Source organism: Ranitomeya variabilis, chromosome 4 (genome assembly GCF_051348905.1).
Source record: "Ranitomeya variabilis isolate aRanVar5 chromosome 4, aRanVar5.hap1, whole genome shotgun sequence".
Classification (NCBI taxonomy): Eukaryota; Metazoa; Chordata; class Amphibia; order Anura; family Dendrobatidae; genus Ranitomeya; species Ranitomeya variabilis.
In genome coordinates, this window is record NC_135235.1 from 666,327,481 (window position 1) to 666,346,021 (window position 18,541).

Consider the following 18,541-nt stretch of genomic DNA (forward strand, 5'->3'; position numbering starts at 1 on the left):
AACACTATTAACCTGCAGATATGGGGATAACTTGCAGGTTTAAAGCGTTCTGAAATGCTGTTGTGCCCACTCGGAGAGACCCACTGCTGGGAGGAATTGAACTTTATTTCCCCCCAGCAGTTTCACTCTTTCAGACAAAGGGGAGGCACCGACGTAGCTTCAGTTACTATTGTACCCGTCACTCACTGACAGCCGGCTCTAATGATGAGTCAGCTGTCGGTGCCAGTGGCGCATTTACAGGCACCAATCTCTATACACAAAGCAGTGACTGAATCCATACTGGCCAATCCCGTATGACTGGAAGAGCAAAGCTACTGGGGAAAATAACGTTCACATTCTATGGCAATGGGGCTCTAAGGGCAAGCAGCACAGAGTGTCTAAATGCTACTTACCTGCAGATTAGCCAAACATGTGCAGGTGAGTAGTGCTATTGTACATGACAGGTCCCCTTTAAATTCTTTACAGTCTTCTATATAAGGTTCTAGGAGCTCAGCATTAGGTATTGTGATTTCCATTGTGGGCACAGCTACTTCTCTATTGTGGTTGATGGTAAAGACTTTGCTTGTTCCTGACCACGGTCTTCAGTTTCCTGTCTCCTGATGCATTACTGGGAACTGGTGTTTTCTGACTGACTCAGCAGCTGTTTCTCATAGACACTACACTGTACAATCCATCTATGATAATGAGAAAGAGAGGGCCACCTCCATTTTATCAGGTACAACAGAAAGGACCAAACATAACAGCTAGTGATGAGCGAGTGTGCTCGTTACTCGAGTTTTCCAAGCATGCTAGGGTGGTCTCTGGGTATTTATAGCGTGTTCGGAGATTAGGTTTGTGTCATCGTAGCTGCATGATTTGCGGCTGCTTGACAGCCTGAATACATATGGGGATTCCCCAACAAACAGGCCCCTGAATGTGTTCAGGTTGTCTAGCAGCCGCAAATCATGCAGCTGCAACGACACAAACCTAATCTCCGAGCACGCTATAAATACTCGGAGAACACCAGAGCATGCTCAGAAAATCAGAGTAACGAGCACACTCGCTCACCACTAATAACAGCCCCTCATACAGCAGATCTGCTGGATGTCCCAGATCCACATTCCCAGACTCGGGGAAAATGACCTAGGAGGTCGGTGCTATGTCCTGGGGTCATCTGTATCTTCATCACTAAACCTAGTATTGCTACTACATGTCCTACTAGATCTCTTATTTTGTGACTTGAACATTTAGCTTCCAACGTAAAGAGGAAAGCGGAAGCTGCTGATCTTATACACATGCTGCGGGATTCTAAATAAGTTTTAGGAGTTAAGTTATTACAACTGTATAATCATAATCAGCCGGCTTGGTTGGAGACACCAAGGTATTTTATTAGGGAACATAGAAGAACTGACACTGGACACACACGGTAAAACTGTGGTAGGACATTTGTTTCTTGTACATAAAATGATAACATTTAGATGGATTCAGACGAACCCTACTACAAAACGTGATAACAAATTCATTACTAGAGGACTCTATGAAACAGATTTATTCTACAAGAACCGTTAAGAGCCAAAAATGAAGGAAACCAGGGCCCCGTTGCTGAATAGTTAGGAGCAGATGGGGTCTTTGTCCCTGGAGCTTCTCTACTCAGTACAATGAGACTCTGTTCATATAAAGAGTGTGTGGGAATAATAGAAACTGCCCGATTATGAGGACCTTGTATGATCCATATGTCCTTGTACAAAGAACAATGGAGACAGCGCTATTCTTCTGCATATAACATATGTGATGTTGCTGTAGCCCTAATATTTCTGTACAGGGATCTCTAGAGATAATCTTACCCCAGCTTTTTCAGTGAGGAAAAGGGGGATTGAGGACATTTAATTCTAATTTTCCTTTTAAAAAATCTGATTGAAAAAAACAATACTGATCCACTTTCCCAACTATTTTCTATGTGCTGTCAAATATTATACAATTTGGATACAAAACCAAAAGCATTTAAAATAATAGAAAATGTGTTCATCGACCCTGTGTGGAGAGGTGGAGATTTTGCGCTGAAAGTAACTGTAATGAATGGCAGAGCGTTGACATTGGGAGTTAGGAAGAAGAGGGAGAACATTTGGGGTATTTTATTTTTAATGGTGGGGGTAAAAGTTGCTATATTTGTCCATATATAGATGTGAAATTTTCAGTGCACATATAATCTTGCTTTTTATTTGCTTATTACGTGAAAGATATTAGTAACTTCAGATATTTTTTATTCTAATTATGTAATTATGATTCTGTATTTTTCGACAATAGAAAATAGGAAAACATTTTTTCTACTAATTAAACCTTCCTTGGTGTAAAGTGGAGGAGTCAATATCACTAACTGTAATGCACTGGGGTAGAATAGGAAAGTAAAATCATATTGATATTGTTTCTCTGCGCCATGTGTTATATTTACATATAGCATCACAGCACATACATTAATGATCACTCTGCAGTACAGGTACAGTATATATACACACTGCATATTTACATACAAATTTGCATACACAGCTCTATACACATACACTGCATATACATTAGTCCATTTTGCAGTTCCTTCCAGGTTAGGTGGAAGGTTCTTCAGCTGCTCACTCAGGAGGAGCAGCTTCTGTGCAGGATCTGCAATCTTCCTCTCCTGCTCTACAGCGATCACATAGATCAGTGTGGAGCAATTCACTCAGTGATCGGGAAGGACACTGTCTCAGCATTCTCCTCCATCAAAGGAAGCTGTCTCCAGACTATAAGAGGCTAAGCACTTGTTAGCAAACTATTTTCATGTTAAAAGTACATCTAATAGTCCCCAAAATATAATAGCTTCTAAAGTAATTTCCCTTTCTCTTCTAATTGTACGACTGTCTGTTATATGGTTATTGTACATTCTGTCAATAAAATATATAGTTTCTCCCCGTGTGAGTTATTTTTGATGCTTATCAAAATATGTTTGTAGTAAATAATTTTTCACATTCGCGGTATGATAAGTGCTTCTCCCCATGTGGGATTTTAGATACTTAAGAAAATAGCAATCGTTCAAAACATTTCACACATTGCTAACATGAACATTGCTTCTCCCTTGTGTGAATTCTCCGGTGTATAACAAGAGACATTTATGGTTAAAATAATTCCCACATTAAGAGGAAAAAGGTTTCCCCCCTGTGTGAGTTCTCCGGTGTATAACAAGGTGCGATTTCTTTTTAAAACACTTTCCACATTCTGAACATGAAAAAGGCTTCTCCCCTGTGTGAGTTTTTTGGTGGTTCTTAAGGTGTGATTTCCGTGCAAAACATTTTCCACATTCTGAACATGAAAAAGGCTTTTCCCCTGTGTGACTTCTTTGGTGTGTAAGAAGATATGATTTATGTCCAAAATATATTCCACATTCTGAACATGAATACGGTTTCTCCCCTGTGTGAGTTCTCTGGTGGCTAACAAGAACTGATTTCTGAACAAAACATTTTCCACATTCTGAACATGAATATGGCTTCTCCCCTGTGTGACTTCTCTGGTGTCTATGAAGGTGTGATTTCTCTACAAAACTTTTTCCACATTCTGAGCATGAATATGGCTTCTCCCCTATGTGAGTTCTCTGGTGTGTAACAATAAATGATTTATTTGCAAAACATTTACCACATTCTGAGCATGAAAAAGGCTTCTCCCCTGTGTGACTTCTCTGATGTGCAACAAGCGATTTTTTATATGCAAAACATTTACCACATTCTGAACATGAAAAAGGCTTTTCTCCTGTGTGAGTTCTCTGATGTATAAGAAGATATGATCTCTGTCCAAAATATTTCCCACATTCTGAACATGAAAAAGGTCTCTCCCCTGTGTGAATTCTCTTATGTGCAACAAGCTGTGATTTATGTACAAAACATTTCCCACATTCTGAACATAGATGCGGCTTCTCCCCTGTGTGACTTCTCAGATGTGTGAGAAGATTTGCTTTCTCTGCAAAACATTTCTCACATTCTGAACATGAGTATGGCTTCTCCCCAGTATGAATTCTCTCATGCCTAACAAGATCTGATTTATAGTTAAAATATCTCTCACATTTGGAACAAGGGAATCTCTTCTCTTCTGTGTGAATTTTGTGATGTTTAACAAAAGAGATTTTGAGGGGCAAACTATTTCCATATTGTGAATGTGTAATTGGCTTCTTTGCTTTAAGTGCAGTTTGTTTTTTAATGCCTCTTTTCTGACTTTTATTGTGCTTAGTAATTTGTAATGAATGAGAAGTTAGGACCAGTTTCGAAAGATCAGTTGATAGATCTTTGCTGTGAAGGGATGATGGTATATCTGAAGTAATGACAATTTCTTCAATTGTATCCCGTGGGATCTCAAGTTCATCTGATTTAAAAATTGAAGCTGTCAGTTGTACCTCTGATCTCCTGATACAGTCATCTGCCAAGATATAAAACCAATTAATATTTTGAATAAACTATCCTTGCAATTTATGTTTTTTAAAATTTCTACTCAAAATGTCCACAGAAATGGGAAGTTACGGTATATACTTGTGTATAAGCCCAGATTTTCAGCACGCCCCTCTTGGCTTATACACGAGTCAGACATCAATACTCACCCTCCGTCGCTGGATATCCATCCCTGCATCTCCGCTGTCAGGGAGCCTGCAGCTTCTTCCTGTGCAGAGTGACCACCTGGTACCGCTCATTAAGGTAATGAATATGGATGCGACTCCTCTCCCATAGGCGTAGAACGCATATTCATGACCTTAATGAGCGGTACCACGTGACTGCTCTGCACAGGAAGCAGCTGCAGGCCCTTGGACAACGGAGAAGCAGGGAAGTGCAGAGACCGCGCCAGGAGGGGGTGAATATGATGGGGGAGCAGAGCCATGCCATGCATACACGGGGGAACCATGCATACACGAGGGAGTACGGACGAGCCATGCATACATGGGGGAGTAATGCATACACGGGGGAGTACGGAGGAGCCATGCATATATGGGGGAGTACAGGGGAGACATGCATACACGGAGGAGTACGGGAGAGCCATGCATAGAAGGGGAAGTACGGGGGAGCCATGCATACATGGGGGAGTACTGGGGAGCCATACATACAACAAGGGGAGCCACATATAGCAGGACAGGGATGAGGGGACCATGCATACCCAGCTTATACTCGCGCCAATTAGCTTACCCACTTTTCCGTGGCAAAATTAGGTGCCTCGGCTTATACTCGGGTCCACTTATACTCGCGTATATACAGTATGTAGAGAAGCTGAATTATTCAATAAGAGAATGACAGCTCAAAGACTAATGGAAGACCTCATAGCATGAACCAGTGGAGCGTGGCGTTCAACTAATTGTTCATTCTGCCTCCCAAATATTGGAATAAAAAGGAACCAAAAATTGTTGTGTAGGAGAAATAGGATACCAATAAAAGCTTCTACTTATCCAACAAAAATGAAGCCTACGCTCAGGTGTCAAAAGAGTCACTACTCCTATAGATTAATTCCATGATGGTTATAATTTACAAAATTGAGTCACTTTATTGTCCAATTCTCTGCTATTATGCAATATTGGGGCTTCTGCAAGTGGTGTCACATCTCCTCTGAGATCTGCATCTGCAATATCTGCTGCCGGCATCATTCATTCTGCGGGCGGCTTTGGTGATTGGGGAGACATTGGAACCAGAAGCTTGGGGCGGCATATGCTCTGTCCAGCCACTAATAGGGTGGTAGGGACCAGTAGTACCATCCAGTCTGGCAGTATGTGCTGTTCAGCTGAAATAATCAGCTCCAACAGCTCCCTTGTTCAGGTAATTGGACCAGGAGATTAAAGCTGCCTTATCAATTTTACCATACGCAGAATGGCATTAAAAGAAGCCCCGAAAACAATTCTTGCATTGTTGATTTTGTTAATTCTGCCTCCCAAAAATTGGAATAGAAAGCAATCAAAAAATGTCTTGAGCCCGAAAAAGGTGCATAAAAAAAGTCACCTCGTCCATCTTTTTATTAGGAGTGCATAAAAGTGCTGTCGGTGAGCAGAGTAAGGAGTAAGGGTATGTGACCACAATCAGTAATTGCTGCTGGTTTGATGCTGCATATTTATGCAGTGTCAAATCCGTAGCGGACAGCTGTGACAGCATAGTGGATGGGAAATCAAGAAACCCCATGTCCACTATGCACCCACAGATGCCTACAATACCTGTGGAGACTGACATGTGACACGTCTTTCCTGACCCCAGAATATTAAATTTCACCAATAGAATGTATTGAATGCGGTAAATTCACATGGTTTAGTGAACACAGGAGGATGTACCTATGCCATATTGAAGTTCACATTTTGCTGGACTGGTTTGAAAGCCCCTGAGTTGCCCAAATAGCAGACCCCCCCACAAGAGACCCTATTTTACAATCTACTCCTCTCAATGAATTCATCTAGGGTTGCGGTGATCATATTGGCACCACAGGTGGGTCACAGAATTTTATACCATTGGGCCATGAAGAAAAAAATTATTTCTGTGGGTACAGAAAGTATTCATATCCCTTTAAATTTTTCACTCTGTTTCATTGCAGCCATTTGGTAAATTCTAAAAAGTGAATTTTTTTCTCATTAATGTACACTCTGCAGACCATCTTGACTGATAAAAACCTGAAATTTTGTAATTTTTGCAAATTTATAAAAAAAAAAGAAAAAAAGAAAAATTGAAATATGACATAGTCATAAGTATTCAGACCCTTTGCTCAGTATTGAGTAGAAGCACCCTTTTGAGCTAGTACAGCCATGAGTCTTCTTGGGAATGATACAACAAGTTTTCCACACCTTGATTTGGGGATCCTCTGCCATTCTTCCTTGCAGATCCTCTCCAGTTCTGTCAGGTTGGATGGTGGACAGCCATTTTCAGGTCTCTCCAAAGATGATCAATTGGGGTTAGGTCAGGGCTCTGGCTGGGCCAGTCAAAAATGGTCACAGAGTTGTTCTGAAGCCACTCCTTTGTTATTTTAGCTGTGTGCTTAGGGTCATTGTCTTGTTGAAAGGTGAACCTTAGGCCAAGGTCTCTGAGCTCCAGTGCACTCTGGAAGAGGTTTTCATCCAGGATATCTCTGTGCTTGGGCGCATTCATATTTCCTTCAATGACAACCAGTCATCCTGTCCCTGCAGCTGAAAAACACCCCCATAGCATGATGCTGCCACCACCATGTTTCACTGTTGGGATTGTATTGGGCAGGTGATGAGCAGTGCCTCGTTTTCTCCACACATACCGCTTAGAATTATCACCAAAAAGGTCTATCTTCGTCTCATCAGTCCAGAGAATCTTATTTCTCATAGTCTGGGAGACCTTCATGTGTTTTTTAGCAAACTCTATGCAGGCTTTCATATGTCTTGCACTGAGGAGAGGCTTCCGTCGGGCCACTCTGCCTTAAAGGCCCTACGGTGGAGGTCTGCATTTCTGGAGCTCAGCCACAGTAATCTTGGGGTTCTTCCTTACCTCTCTCACCAAGGCTCTTCTCCCACGATTGCTCAGTTTGGCTGGACGGCCAGGTCTAGGAAGACTTCTGGTTGTCCCAAACTTCTTCCATTTAAGGATTATGGAGGCCAGTGTGCTCTTAGGTACCTTGAGTACTGCAGAAATTCTGTTGTTGCCTTGGCCAGATCTGTGCCTTGCCACAATTCTGTCTATGTGCTCCTTGGCCAGTTCCTTTGACCTCATGATTCTCATTTGGTCTGACATGCACTGTGAGGTCAGAGGTGTAATCTAGCCTTTCCTGCACCCGGGGCAAAGGCTCAGTTTGGCGCCCCCCCCCCCCAAACCTCCCCCCCAAAAAACTTCCCCCTTTTGAACCTTAACTCTATTAAAACTGTATGACCAAGCCAAGGTACATTCCTGAATCTCCATAATTTTACAATAGATACCAATAAAAGTAAAATTAATTGAGACATCAGTAGGTTAAGTGTTTTTGAATATCACATATTGAATCAGGAGCCCCATATAATGCTCCATAAAGGTTAATAATGGCCCCATAAGATGCTCCATAGACACATTTGCCCAATATAATGCTGCAGAAACGTTGATTATGGCCCCATAAGATGCTCCATAGAGACATTTGCCCCATATAGTGCTGCACAAACGTTATGGCCCCACACAGACACTTGCCCTATATAGTGCTGCACAAACGTTATGGCCCCATAAGATGCTCTATACAGATATTTGCCCCATATAGTGCTGCACAAATGTTATGGCCCCATAGATGCTCCATACAGACACTTGCCCCGTTATAGTGCTGCACAAATGTTATGGCCCCCATATAGTGCTGCACAAACGTTATGGCCCCCATATAGTGCTGCACAAACATTATGGCCCCCATATAGTGCTGCACAAACATTATGGCCCCCATATAGTGCTGCACAAACCTTATGGCCCCCATATAGTGCTGCACAAACGTTATGGCCCCCATATAGTGCTGCACAAACATTATGGCCCCCATATAATGCTGCACAAATGTTATGGCCCCATAAGATGCCCCATACAGATATTTGCCCCATTTGCTGTTGCGGCGATAAAAAAAAAATCACATACTCACCTCTCCGTCGCTCAGGCCCCCGGCACTTTCAATATTGACCTGCTCCTCGTTCCATTCGCCGCTCCATCTTCCGCCTCCTCTGCACTGACGTTCAGGCAGAGGGTGCGCATTAACTACGTCACCGTGCCCTCTGACCTCAGCGTCACTGCAGAAGACGGAGCGGTGGCTGGAACAAGAAACAGGTGAATATCGCGCAGCGCTCCCCTCCCCGTTATACTCACCTGCTCCTGGCGCTGTGCAGTCCCTGCTTCCCAGGTGCCGGCAGCTTCTTCCTGTACTGAGTGGTCACTGTTACTGCTCATTACAGTAATGAATATGCGGCTCCACCCCTATGGGAGGTGGAACCGCATATTCATTACTGTAATGAGCGGTACCATGTGACCGCTCAGTACAGGAAGAAGCCGGGGCGCCGGGCAGCCAGGGACCTGCAGGGACTGCGCCAGGAGTAGGTGAGTATAATTAGACAGCCCCTGCTCCCTGGCCATGCCAACCCCCTCCTTGGACCGCCGCATCATCAGGCGGCCCGCTGGCGCCCCCCTGTCGGCTGCGCCCGGGGCACATGCCCCGGCTGCCCCCCCTGGATACGCCACTGTGTGAGGTCTTATATAGACAGGTGTGTGTCTTTCCAAATCAAGTCCTATCAGTTTAATTAAACACAGCTGGACTCCAATGAAGGAGTAGAACCATCTCAAGGAGGATCACAATGAAATGGACAGCATGTGACTTAAATGAGTGTCTGAGCAAAGGGTCTGAATACTTATGACCATGTGATATTTCAGTTTTTCTTTATTAAATTTGCAAAAATGTCTACATTTCTGTTTTTTTCAGTCAAGATGAAGTGCAGAGTGTATATTTATGAGAAAAAATGAACTTTTTTGAATTTATCAAATGGCTGCAATGAAGCAAAGAGTGAAAAAGTTAAAGGGGTCTGAATAATTTACATACCCACTGTATATTTTTACCACCCAAATTTTGATTTAGCCCCAGATTTTACATTTTCACATGGGGAAATGGGTAAAAATGGCACCAAAATTTGTCCCACAATTTCTGCTGAATATAGAAATACCCCAAATGCTGCTATACAGTACTGTTTAACCATACAGCGAGACTCGGGAGGGACGGTGCGCTACTGGCAAATAGCGATCTGTCCCTTCAGAGTCTCACCATATGGCTAAGCAGTACTGTTATACAAGAGGCATCCTGGAACGCAGCATTTCCTAGAATAGTTTGCGGACTCCATATGCAAAGCCCCCAAGTGCTAGAAGAGCAGAATCCCCCCCTCAAGTGACCCCATTTTGGAAATTGTACCCCTTTGGGAATTAATCTACAGATGTCATTATGATTTGGACTCCATAGGTGTTTTCCAGAAACAAGCAGCAGTGGATGTTGCCGAGTGAAAACTGGAAATCTGCCAGATTTAGACGGAAAGCTATTTATTTGCATAATTTTATGTTTGTTTTTTTTTGTTTTTTTACTTAGTGAGGCAGTGAGGGAAATCATTATGTGTCCCCCAGGATGAGCATAGAAGCATACTGAACCTGCTGGAGAGCATTGTAATTACAACCACAGGTGTGGTTACAACAAAAAATTAAAGAGAGAGCGGATTTGGTCAAACTATTTTACCAAGTCAGATTTAACAAAACCTGACATGGTATTTTATTATTGTCAACACAAAGAAAAAGAATATGCACACAGTGGGATTACCTTCCCCTGACGAAGACGCTCTAGTAGCGTCGATACGCGTGGGGCCTTTGTCCCTCTTCCCCCCCTTTCTCTATGTTGCCTTGGATCCGGTCCTGGACTTTTTCATCTACCCCAGCCGCACTTAGGTATATATACCTCCACTAGCCTGTTGTGTTCCTGCCCCATAAGGCATTTCTTGGACTCAGATACACTATCATCTTTGGTGGCAGGACACTTCACATAAAGCTTGGTAATGTATGACTTGGGGTGTTAGACCTAGGACAGGCTGTGGCCACACCAGGTATTAACCTGGTAAATGGTATTGTGTTTTTACCACAGGCTTGCAACAGGACTGGGAGGTAGGGCTATTGTTTAGGGTTCTATTAAATATTTGTTTGTGTAGGGGCATTATGCCAATTGGCTATATCAGAAATTAAATTTATATACCTGTATTGTCTCTTATTTGCCCATTTGTATGCTCTCTATGGTATTTGCATATGCACATTTTTGCATTTATAGGCCCTTGATTGTACATGTGGGGGGTTGAGGGTAGGTTTGTCCGGTTTTTAGATGTTTTTAAATGTATGTTCCTTCCTGCTTTGCCTTTATGTGTAGTGAGGTGTTATTCTATAATAAAATGAAATTTATCATATCAGGTTGATTCCACTGTGTGCATATTCTTTTTCTTTGTGTTGAGTGTATATATTTTATATGCACGTGGCTGATCCCTGGAGCTTATATATCTTTTGTGCGGTGCCCGCCTTTCTTTGCTTTAGGTATTTTATTATTGGAGAGATCTGCATGATGGGTAGTATGATGGGTAGTGGGATGGATCGCTCCCTCCATTCAGGGTCTTGAGAGTGGCACATGTCCATTTAAACATTCAGATGAGGTTTTGGTGTGTCAGTTTTTGGTTTACAAGCACAGAGTAGTAGCTTTGTATATGATGGTTCTATGTGAGTTTGAACATGGTCAGAGAAGCAAAGCCTCTGACGCACCTATAAGTGAGATGGTGGTGCAGTTGTCCATGTCAACAGACTGTAACGAACTATTATGGATGATACAGTTTGCCTTTAGGTTGTAAGTTGCCAAAATAAAGGCTTTTACATTGGAATATCTTTGGTCACTGCCTCGTTACCGCACTATCGTGAAAGCTGCTGCCTTACATATTGTGGACAGTCAGTATGAACCAAGGCATACCCCAAAGCAAGCTGCATGTCTGTAATTAAGCCTGCAACACTACAGCTCAGGCCCGCCAATAAAATGTAGGATCTACTAAAGCAGTTGGTCCTCGGTCAGCAGGAGAAGCAGCAGCAGCAGACTAACAACCTGATTCTGCAATAGATTGCAGCCCTGCGAGGGAACCCTCGTCGCTGACCCTGGTTCGTCATGAGGCCAGGGAAAAAGTCCGGTCAGCATTGAGAAAGTTGAGTTCAGAGGACGACGTGAAAGCTTTCCTTACCGCCTTCGAACGCACAGCGGAGCCGGAGAGCATGCCAACTTCCCAGTGGGCTGAAGTAGTGGCCCAGAAGGCCTACTTGGATCTCTGTCAGGAGGATGCCCTGGGCTATGGGAAACTGGAAGGTGGGATCCTGGGGGTTAATACACATGTACGGGCACGAGTGTTTCAAGGGTCTTTTGTGGAGGCCCGACCTGCTAGGTCTCAGGAGTATGACTTGTTGCAGGTAGCCAAAATATAGCTCCATCCAGATGGTAGAGAGGATGGTGGTCGACCGACTGGTGAAAACTGCCAGCGGCTATATAGCGCTGAGTGTAGCAATGGGACCCAGGCACCATAGACCACATGGTTAGCCTGATCAAGTGTTATACGAGCACCCAGGACTTCATATGGGCCTCTGCCCAACTGCAGCTATAATGCCAGCCCCTGCAGGCCAGGAGCCTGGGAAAGGATCACTGCCCTCTGCTGTGGTCAGTTAGAACCGTGCCCATACTGAGGGGTACCCTGGAGTGAGGGTAGCAGGAGACCAGTTACCCCTAAACTGGTCTCGTGGACTAGCACTGCCACCGCTATCAGGACATGTTACTGCCACATGCCCCCTGAATCTACAGACTGTTTTTTTACTCGCCGGGTGTCAATGTATGCTCAGACCGTCTATACCTGGGATGCCGTTGGTGAAGCTGGTGAACCCCCATCTGTGCCAGGTGTGCATCAATGGAGACCGAGCAGAGGCTCTCTTGGACACAGGGAGCCTAGTGATATTCATCCATGGGTCACTGATCTCCAGCCTAGAACCCACTGTTGGGAAAATCTGGCTCATCTATATACACAGTGAACTTCGAGAGTATCCAACAGTGGAAGTTACCTTACAATACGTGTGGGGAACACATGTGGACGGGTAGAAAAAAACCTTCTTTTCAGGACTGTGTTGGGAGGAGACTTACCAATGTTTTGGTCCTTGTGGGTTGAAGAGATCCCATCAATCTCAGATCTGAAAGTGTTCCGGGCAACATTTGGGACAATACAGCTCCAGGATCCCACACTGACCCGGTCCAGGAAAGGGTGATAGAAATAAATGAAATAAACGGAGTGGCTCAGCAACCTGGGCAGAGATGGGTTTTTCGTGCATGGTAGTCAACCAGTAGTTGCTATATTGGGTGGACAAAATCCAGGACGAAGTAGTGGAAAAGCTGGCAGTGCCCCAATCATACCATAGGGCGGTGCTCAAGATGGCCTACAAACATATTCTAAAAAAGATGCAATAGTGGATTCTGCAGCTTTTCTTTTGGCCTGGGATTTATGCCATAGTACAGATGTTTTTGTGAATCTTGCATAGTGTCACCTGACCACACCCACTGCAAGTTTCCATAGTACATTGATTCCTCTGCCTATTATAGAGGTACAATTTGAACTAATTGCTATGGATCTGGTAGTGCCCGTTGTAAAGTCAGATCATGGCCAACAACACATAGTAGTAGATACCCTTTACCTGGAGGCAATTCCGCTTCGTCACACCTCGGGCTAAAGACTTATTGCCCATGAGCTGTTTGTCATGTTCTGCCGCCTTGGACTATCTAAGGATATATACGGATCAGGGGACACCTTTTATGTCCAAGGTGACAAAGAAACTGTAACAACTCTGCTGGCATCACGGCATGGCCTCGCATCTCTGACACTATCTTACCCACTGCTCCAGGTCATGATGTGGTCTCTGTTTCATGCCAGCTCCATGTTCTGTGTCTCTGCTCTCTGCATGCTTCATGGCTGTGTGTATAGGGGGGCGGCGCCTGAACTCTCTGGTTCTTATAGGAATCAGGTGCATCTGTCTAATCTGTTCCTGGCCAATTGCTAAGAGGCCTCCAGTATTTAGTGCAGCTCCACCCAGTGGTCCGGGCCTGTGCAATGTGTTAGCTCAGTTTGTGTTTAGCTGCTGAGTTTGCCAGGCCTTGCTCTGAGTTACTCCCTCTCTGGAGGCTTTCCTCTGTGCTATTGCCTTGATCTTGTTGTCCGTCCTCCAGGAGGCAGAATATCCTGCTCCCTGTGTCTTTGTCCTTGTGTCTTGTTCCATTTCCTTGTCTGAACTTAGGGTACCGTCACACAGTGCCATTTTCATCGCTACGACGGCACGATCCGTGACGTCGCAGCGTCGTATGATTATCGCTCCAGCGTCGTAGACTGCGGTCACACTTTGCAATCACGGCGCTGGAGCGATGCAGAAGTCCCCGGGTAACCAGGGTAAACATCGGGTTACTAAGCGCAGGGCCGCGCTTAGTAACCCGATGTTTACCCTGGTTACCAGCGTAAACGTAAAAAAAACAAACAGTACATACTTACATTCCGGTGTCTGTCCCCCGGCGTTCTGCTTCTCTGCACTGTGTAAGCACCATAGCCGGAAAGCAGAGCGGTGACGTCACCGCTGTGCCCGCTTTCCGGCCGGCAGGCGCTCACAGTGCAGAGAAGCTGAGACGCTGGGGGACAGACACCGGAATGTGAGTATGTACTGTTTGGTTTTTTTACGTTTACGCTGGTAACCAGGGTAAACATCGGGTTACTAAGCGCGGCCCTGCGCTTAGTTACCCGATGTTTACCCTGGTTACAAGCGAACACATCGCTGGATCGGTGTCACACACAACGATCCAGCGATGTCAGCGGGTGATCAAGCGACGAAAGAAAGTTCCAAACGATCTGCTACGACGTACGATTCTCAGCGTGATGTCTGATCGCAGTAGCGTGTCAGACACAGCGATATCGTAACGATATCGCTAGAACGTCACGAATCGTGCCGTCGTAGCGATGAAAATTTCACTGTGTGACGGTACCCTAAGTCTTATCTCGGTCTCCTTGTCTGTGGCTTCCTTCCCTGCTGTGTCTTTCCTCGTGTTCTCAGTCTGCTTACACTCCGCGCTCTTGCGGCTCTGTACCTTTGTGGCTTTACCTCTGCTCCGCACTCCTGCGGTTCTGCTCCTTTCTACTCTTGCTTAGCTTCTGTAGCTGCCGTAATCCCTTGCAGCAGCTCCTCTCCACTTTCCTTATGGCTCCGCTCTGCTTTGCTGCAGAAACCTCTTGCTGCAGCTCCTCTCCGTATTCCTTGCGGTTCTGCTCTGCTTAGCTTTAGTTGCTACACTTTCTCTTGCTGCTCAACCATTCCTATCCGCAGCCTTGCGGTTCTCTTCCTGTGTGAACAGGTCCCAACCTGTTCCTTCATTCTCCCTTCCTTCTGGCTTGTTTCCGTACCTACATCTCCTGTGTGAATAGGTCCCAACCTGTTCCTTCATGCCTCATTCCTTTCTGCTTCTTTCCTTTCCTGCACCTCCTGTGTGAACAGGTCCCTACCTGTTCCTTCATATTTCATATCCTTTCCTGCACCTCCTGTGTGAACAGGTCCCTACCTGTTCCTTCATAAACCATATCAACCAGTCCTGTGTTCTCTGCCGTGCCTTCCAATCCAGTGTTCCTGCCGTTCCTGCTGTGCCTTCCAGTCCTGTTTCCTGCCGTCCTAGCCAGTCCTGTGTTTCCTGCCAGCCCTGTGTCTCAGCCGTGCCAGCCTACTCGTCTGAGTTTCAGCCGTGCTCTTCTGCCAGTCGTGCCTGATGCCTGCACCAATCCTGGTGTTCCTGTCTCCCAAGTGGGATCAGCAGCCACAGCCAGACACAACCCTGGAGTAGCACCTGGCAGCTGCCTGCTGCACAAGCCTGACCTCACCATCAGAGGCTCCAGTGAAAACCCAGGCAGCTGTCATAGTCACGCCCCTTCCAGGGTAGTCTGGTTTGTGGCACAGTGGGGCCACAAACCCCCCGAGCTCACGCCCACCAGTCAGGGCGTGAGCATGACTGAAACTATGCAAGCTGTTCCAGATTAAAGAGAACCCGTCACCCCCAGGGCGTTTTTAAGTAAAAGAGCCACCTTTAGCAGCACTAAGGCTGCATTCTGTGAAGGTAGCTTTTATGCTTAGTATCCCTAGGAATGCTGAAATAATCACTTTTATAAATTGCCTGCCATACCCCTATTGTGTCTAGGAAGTATGTCTTCTCCCCCCGGTGTCAACCGCCTCCGAGACGTCAATCATCTCCCTCTTGCGTCTGTGCGCCGCCTCCTGTGTTCAAAATACATGCCCGGCGCCTGCGCTCTGCCAACAGTTCTCTCCTGATGGCGCATGCCCGAGAATTGGGGTGGGGTGACAGGTTCCCTTTAAACAGTTGCGCACATCGGTGTACCATCGACCAAACGATGGGTATAGTGGAAAGGTTTAACAAAACCCTAAAATCTATGTTAAAAAAAGTGGACTCCAAAGATGGAAGGGATTGGGATAGGTTTCTGTCCTATTTAATGTTGCTGTTCGAAAAGTAGCGCAGTTTTCAATGGGGTTCTCTCCTTTCGAGCTTTTGTACGTTAGACATCCCCGAAGCCTGCTGGACGTAGCCAAAGAGATAAAAAGTGTAATAGAGTACATGGTGAGTATGCAGGACTGAATCGCGGCGGTAAAGGAGCACCTTTTGGATGCCAAAGCAACGCGGAGCCGAGCATGTAATAGAAAGGCCACGGTCAGATCCTTTAAACAAGGTGATAGGGTATTAGTTTTACAGCCCACTGCAGAAAGTAAGCTCATGGCCAAGTGGCAAGGGCCATATGAAGTCCGAGAAAAGGTTGAGGAAGTGAATTACAGGGTATATCAGCCTGGGAAGAGGAAGCCCGAGCAAATATATCATGTAATTCTGCTAAAGGCGTGGAAAGACCGGGAATATATTACGGATGCGACTCCGGTCATATTGTTTGTGGACTCTCCAACACAGTCCCGGGAGCAGCAACAAGAGGCTCGGAAATTGGTACAGCAGAATATGGACGTATTCTCAGAGCTGCCCGGCCAAAGATCTGTCATCCAACATGACATTGTCACCGAATCTCAGGCAAAGATAAGAATGAAGCATACAATGTGTCAGAGGCACGCTATCGTGACTGAGGTGAAACAAATGTTCCAAGCTAGGAGTTATTGAGGAGTCCAGGAGTGGCTGAGCTATCCTCTATGTATGGATTCTTAAGCCGGATGCATCGTTACGATTGTGTAACAATTTCCAAAAACTGAATGAAGTGTAAAAATTTTCACGAGGTGATTGAGAGACTGGGGCAGGTCCAGTAATACATGATGCCCGATCTGATCAAGAGTTACTGGCAGGTGCCTTTGAAGTCAGTAAAATAAAAGACCGCCTTCAAAACACCGGTTGGTCTCTAGGACTATGTCCTCTTACCTTTTGGGTTACATGAGGCCCTGACCACATTCCAAAGGCTGATGTACATAGTTTTAGAGCCACAAAAGTGTGCGTCGGCGTGTTTGGATGATATTATCATCTTTAGTACCGATTGAAAATATACATCAACTGGCCTAGATATTTGTGGCACTTCCACAAGTTAAACCTACATGAATAGGGAAGCTAAAGCCAAATGTACAAAAATCTTTATTAACATAAATATATGGTTTTAGAAAGGTGCTTAGTCAGATACTATTTATATGTTTATGAGCTATTTTTTAGATATCTCATATACTGTCTATTTGGGTGCAAGAGCCACTTGGTTTTATATATGATGATGTCACGGGTGTGCCGATCAGACGGGGTAGGGAGCCCCTAGCAAATGTTGCAATCGATATAGATTGTGGCATTTAAAGGGTTAAACAGCCGACGGAGGTGCAGCCAGGTCTCGGCTGTCACGTGAGCAGAGGTCACCGGGACAATCGCATGGGTAAAGCAACCTTTAGTGGACACTACTCACCTGGTCGGTTTTCTGTAGGAATCGCCTCTTTACACCCCTCATCACCTCTCACATATATCTCTGTAGTATTAATATGCGTCAGATCTTCAGCCTGAAACAAATATTGTAAAAGTCACATCACAGACAGATGGAGAAGTCACATCTATGATCAGCTCTAATCTTTCCATCTCCACTGTTCCCATTAGACAAGTATAAAACGTAGAATACTGGTGGAGAAAACAAGACTGAGCACAAAACCTTCACAGCCATCTACACATCATAGATCTCATGACACCTTTTCTCATCTACCTGATGATCCTGAGGAACATTGGGATCTTCTTGTTCACAGTCCTGTGGTAGAAGATGATGGGGACATCTCTCTGGTGTTGTCCTCTTACTGGATAGAACTGGAGGAAACACATACAGGGACTGAAATAATTATTTACACAGATAATTATAGGCATTGTGTATTTAGTCCTGTCTATTACCTGGTGATGTGAGGGGCTGGGGAAACTCCAACATGACGTCCTTGTACACATCTTTGTGTTCTTCTAAATACTCCCACTCTTCCATTGAGAAATAGACGGAGACATCCTGATACCTTATAGAAACCTGACACACACAAAGATACATTAATTCCCTGATCCCTTCATAGCATTAATGTCCCAGCATTTCCAGTAGTGTCACCTCTCCAGTCAGCAGCTCAATCATCTTGTAGGTGAGGTCTAAGATCTTCTGGTCATTGATGTCCTCATGTCTCAGGGATCTTCCCCATCCCTCAGACACAGCGGCCCGACAGCGCTCACTAGAGATTTTTTTCACTACTTTGTAATCCTGGTTATGGAGAGACACATTAATAAATCTCACTACAGACATTTCCAGAGTCCTCACCTCTCCAGTTCTGTCCATCTGTTATTCCCATAGATAAGAATGCTGTAATGTGACGTCATCAGAATCTCTCACCTCTCCAGTAAGCCGCAAGACGATCTCTAGGGTGAGTTGTAATAGCCTTTCTCCCATTTTTTTCTTGTCCAAATCCATCCTTGAAGAGTATATTAGAAAAAAAATTCTAAATATATGTTATGTGTACGCCACTAGATTCAG

The 18,541-nt window shown here is 44.9% G+C and overlaps 1 protein-coding gene across 1 annotated transcript in view; it reads right to left on the reverse strand.

The window, feature by feature from the left end:
- Window positions 1-1,352: 1,352 nt before the first annotated feature.
- Window positions 1,353-18,541, reverse strand: part of LOC143766248 (uncharacterized) — a 48,947-nt gene continuing 31,758 nt past the window's right edge. The window contains exons 2-7 of the mRNA XM_077253776.1: window positions 18,401-18,479; window positions 18,125-18,271; window positions 17,926-18,049; window positions 17,747-17,844; window positions 17,459-17,549; window positions 1,353-4,410 (exon numbers count right to left, since the gene is read on the reverse strand). Of these exons, the coding sequence (XP_077109891.1) occupies window positions 3,140-4,410; window positions 17,459-17,549; window positions 17,747-17,844; window positions 17,926-18,049; window positions 18,125-18,271; window positions 18,401-18,478 (1,809 nt within the window). The 5' untranslated portion in view covers window position 18,479 and the 3' untranslated portion in view covers window positions 1,353-3,139. The remainder of the gene's footprint in view (window positions 4,411-17,458; window positions 17,550-17,746; window positions 17,845-17,925; window positions 18,050-18,124; window positions 18,272-18,400; window positions 18,480-18,541) is intronic.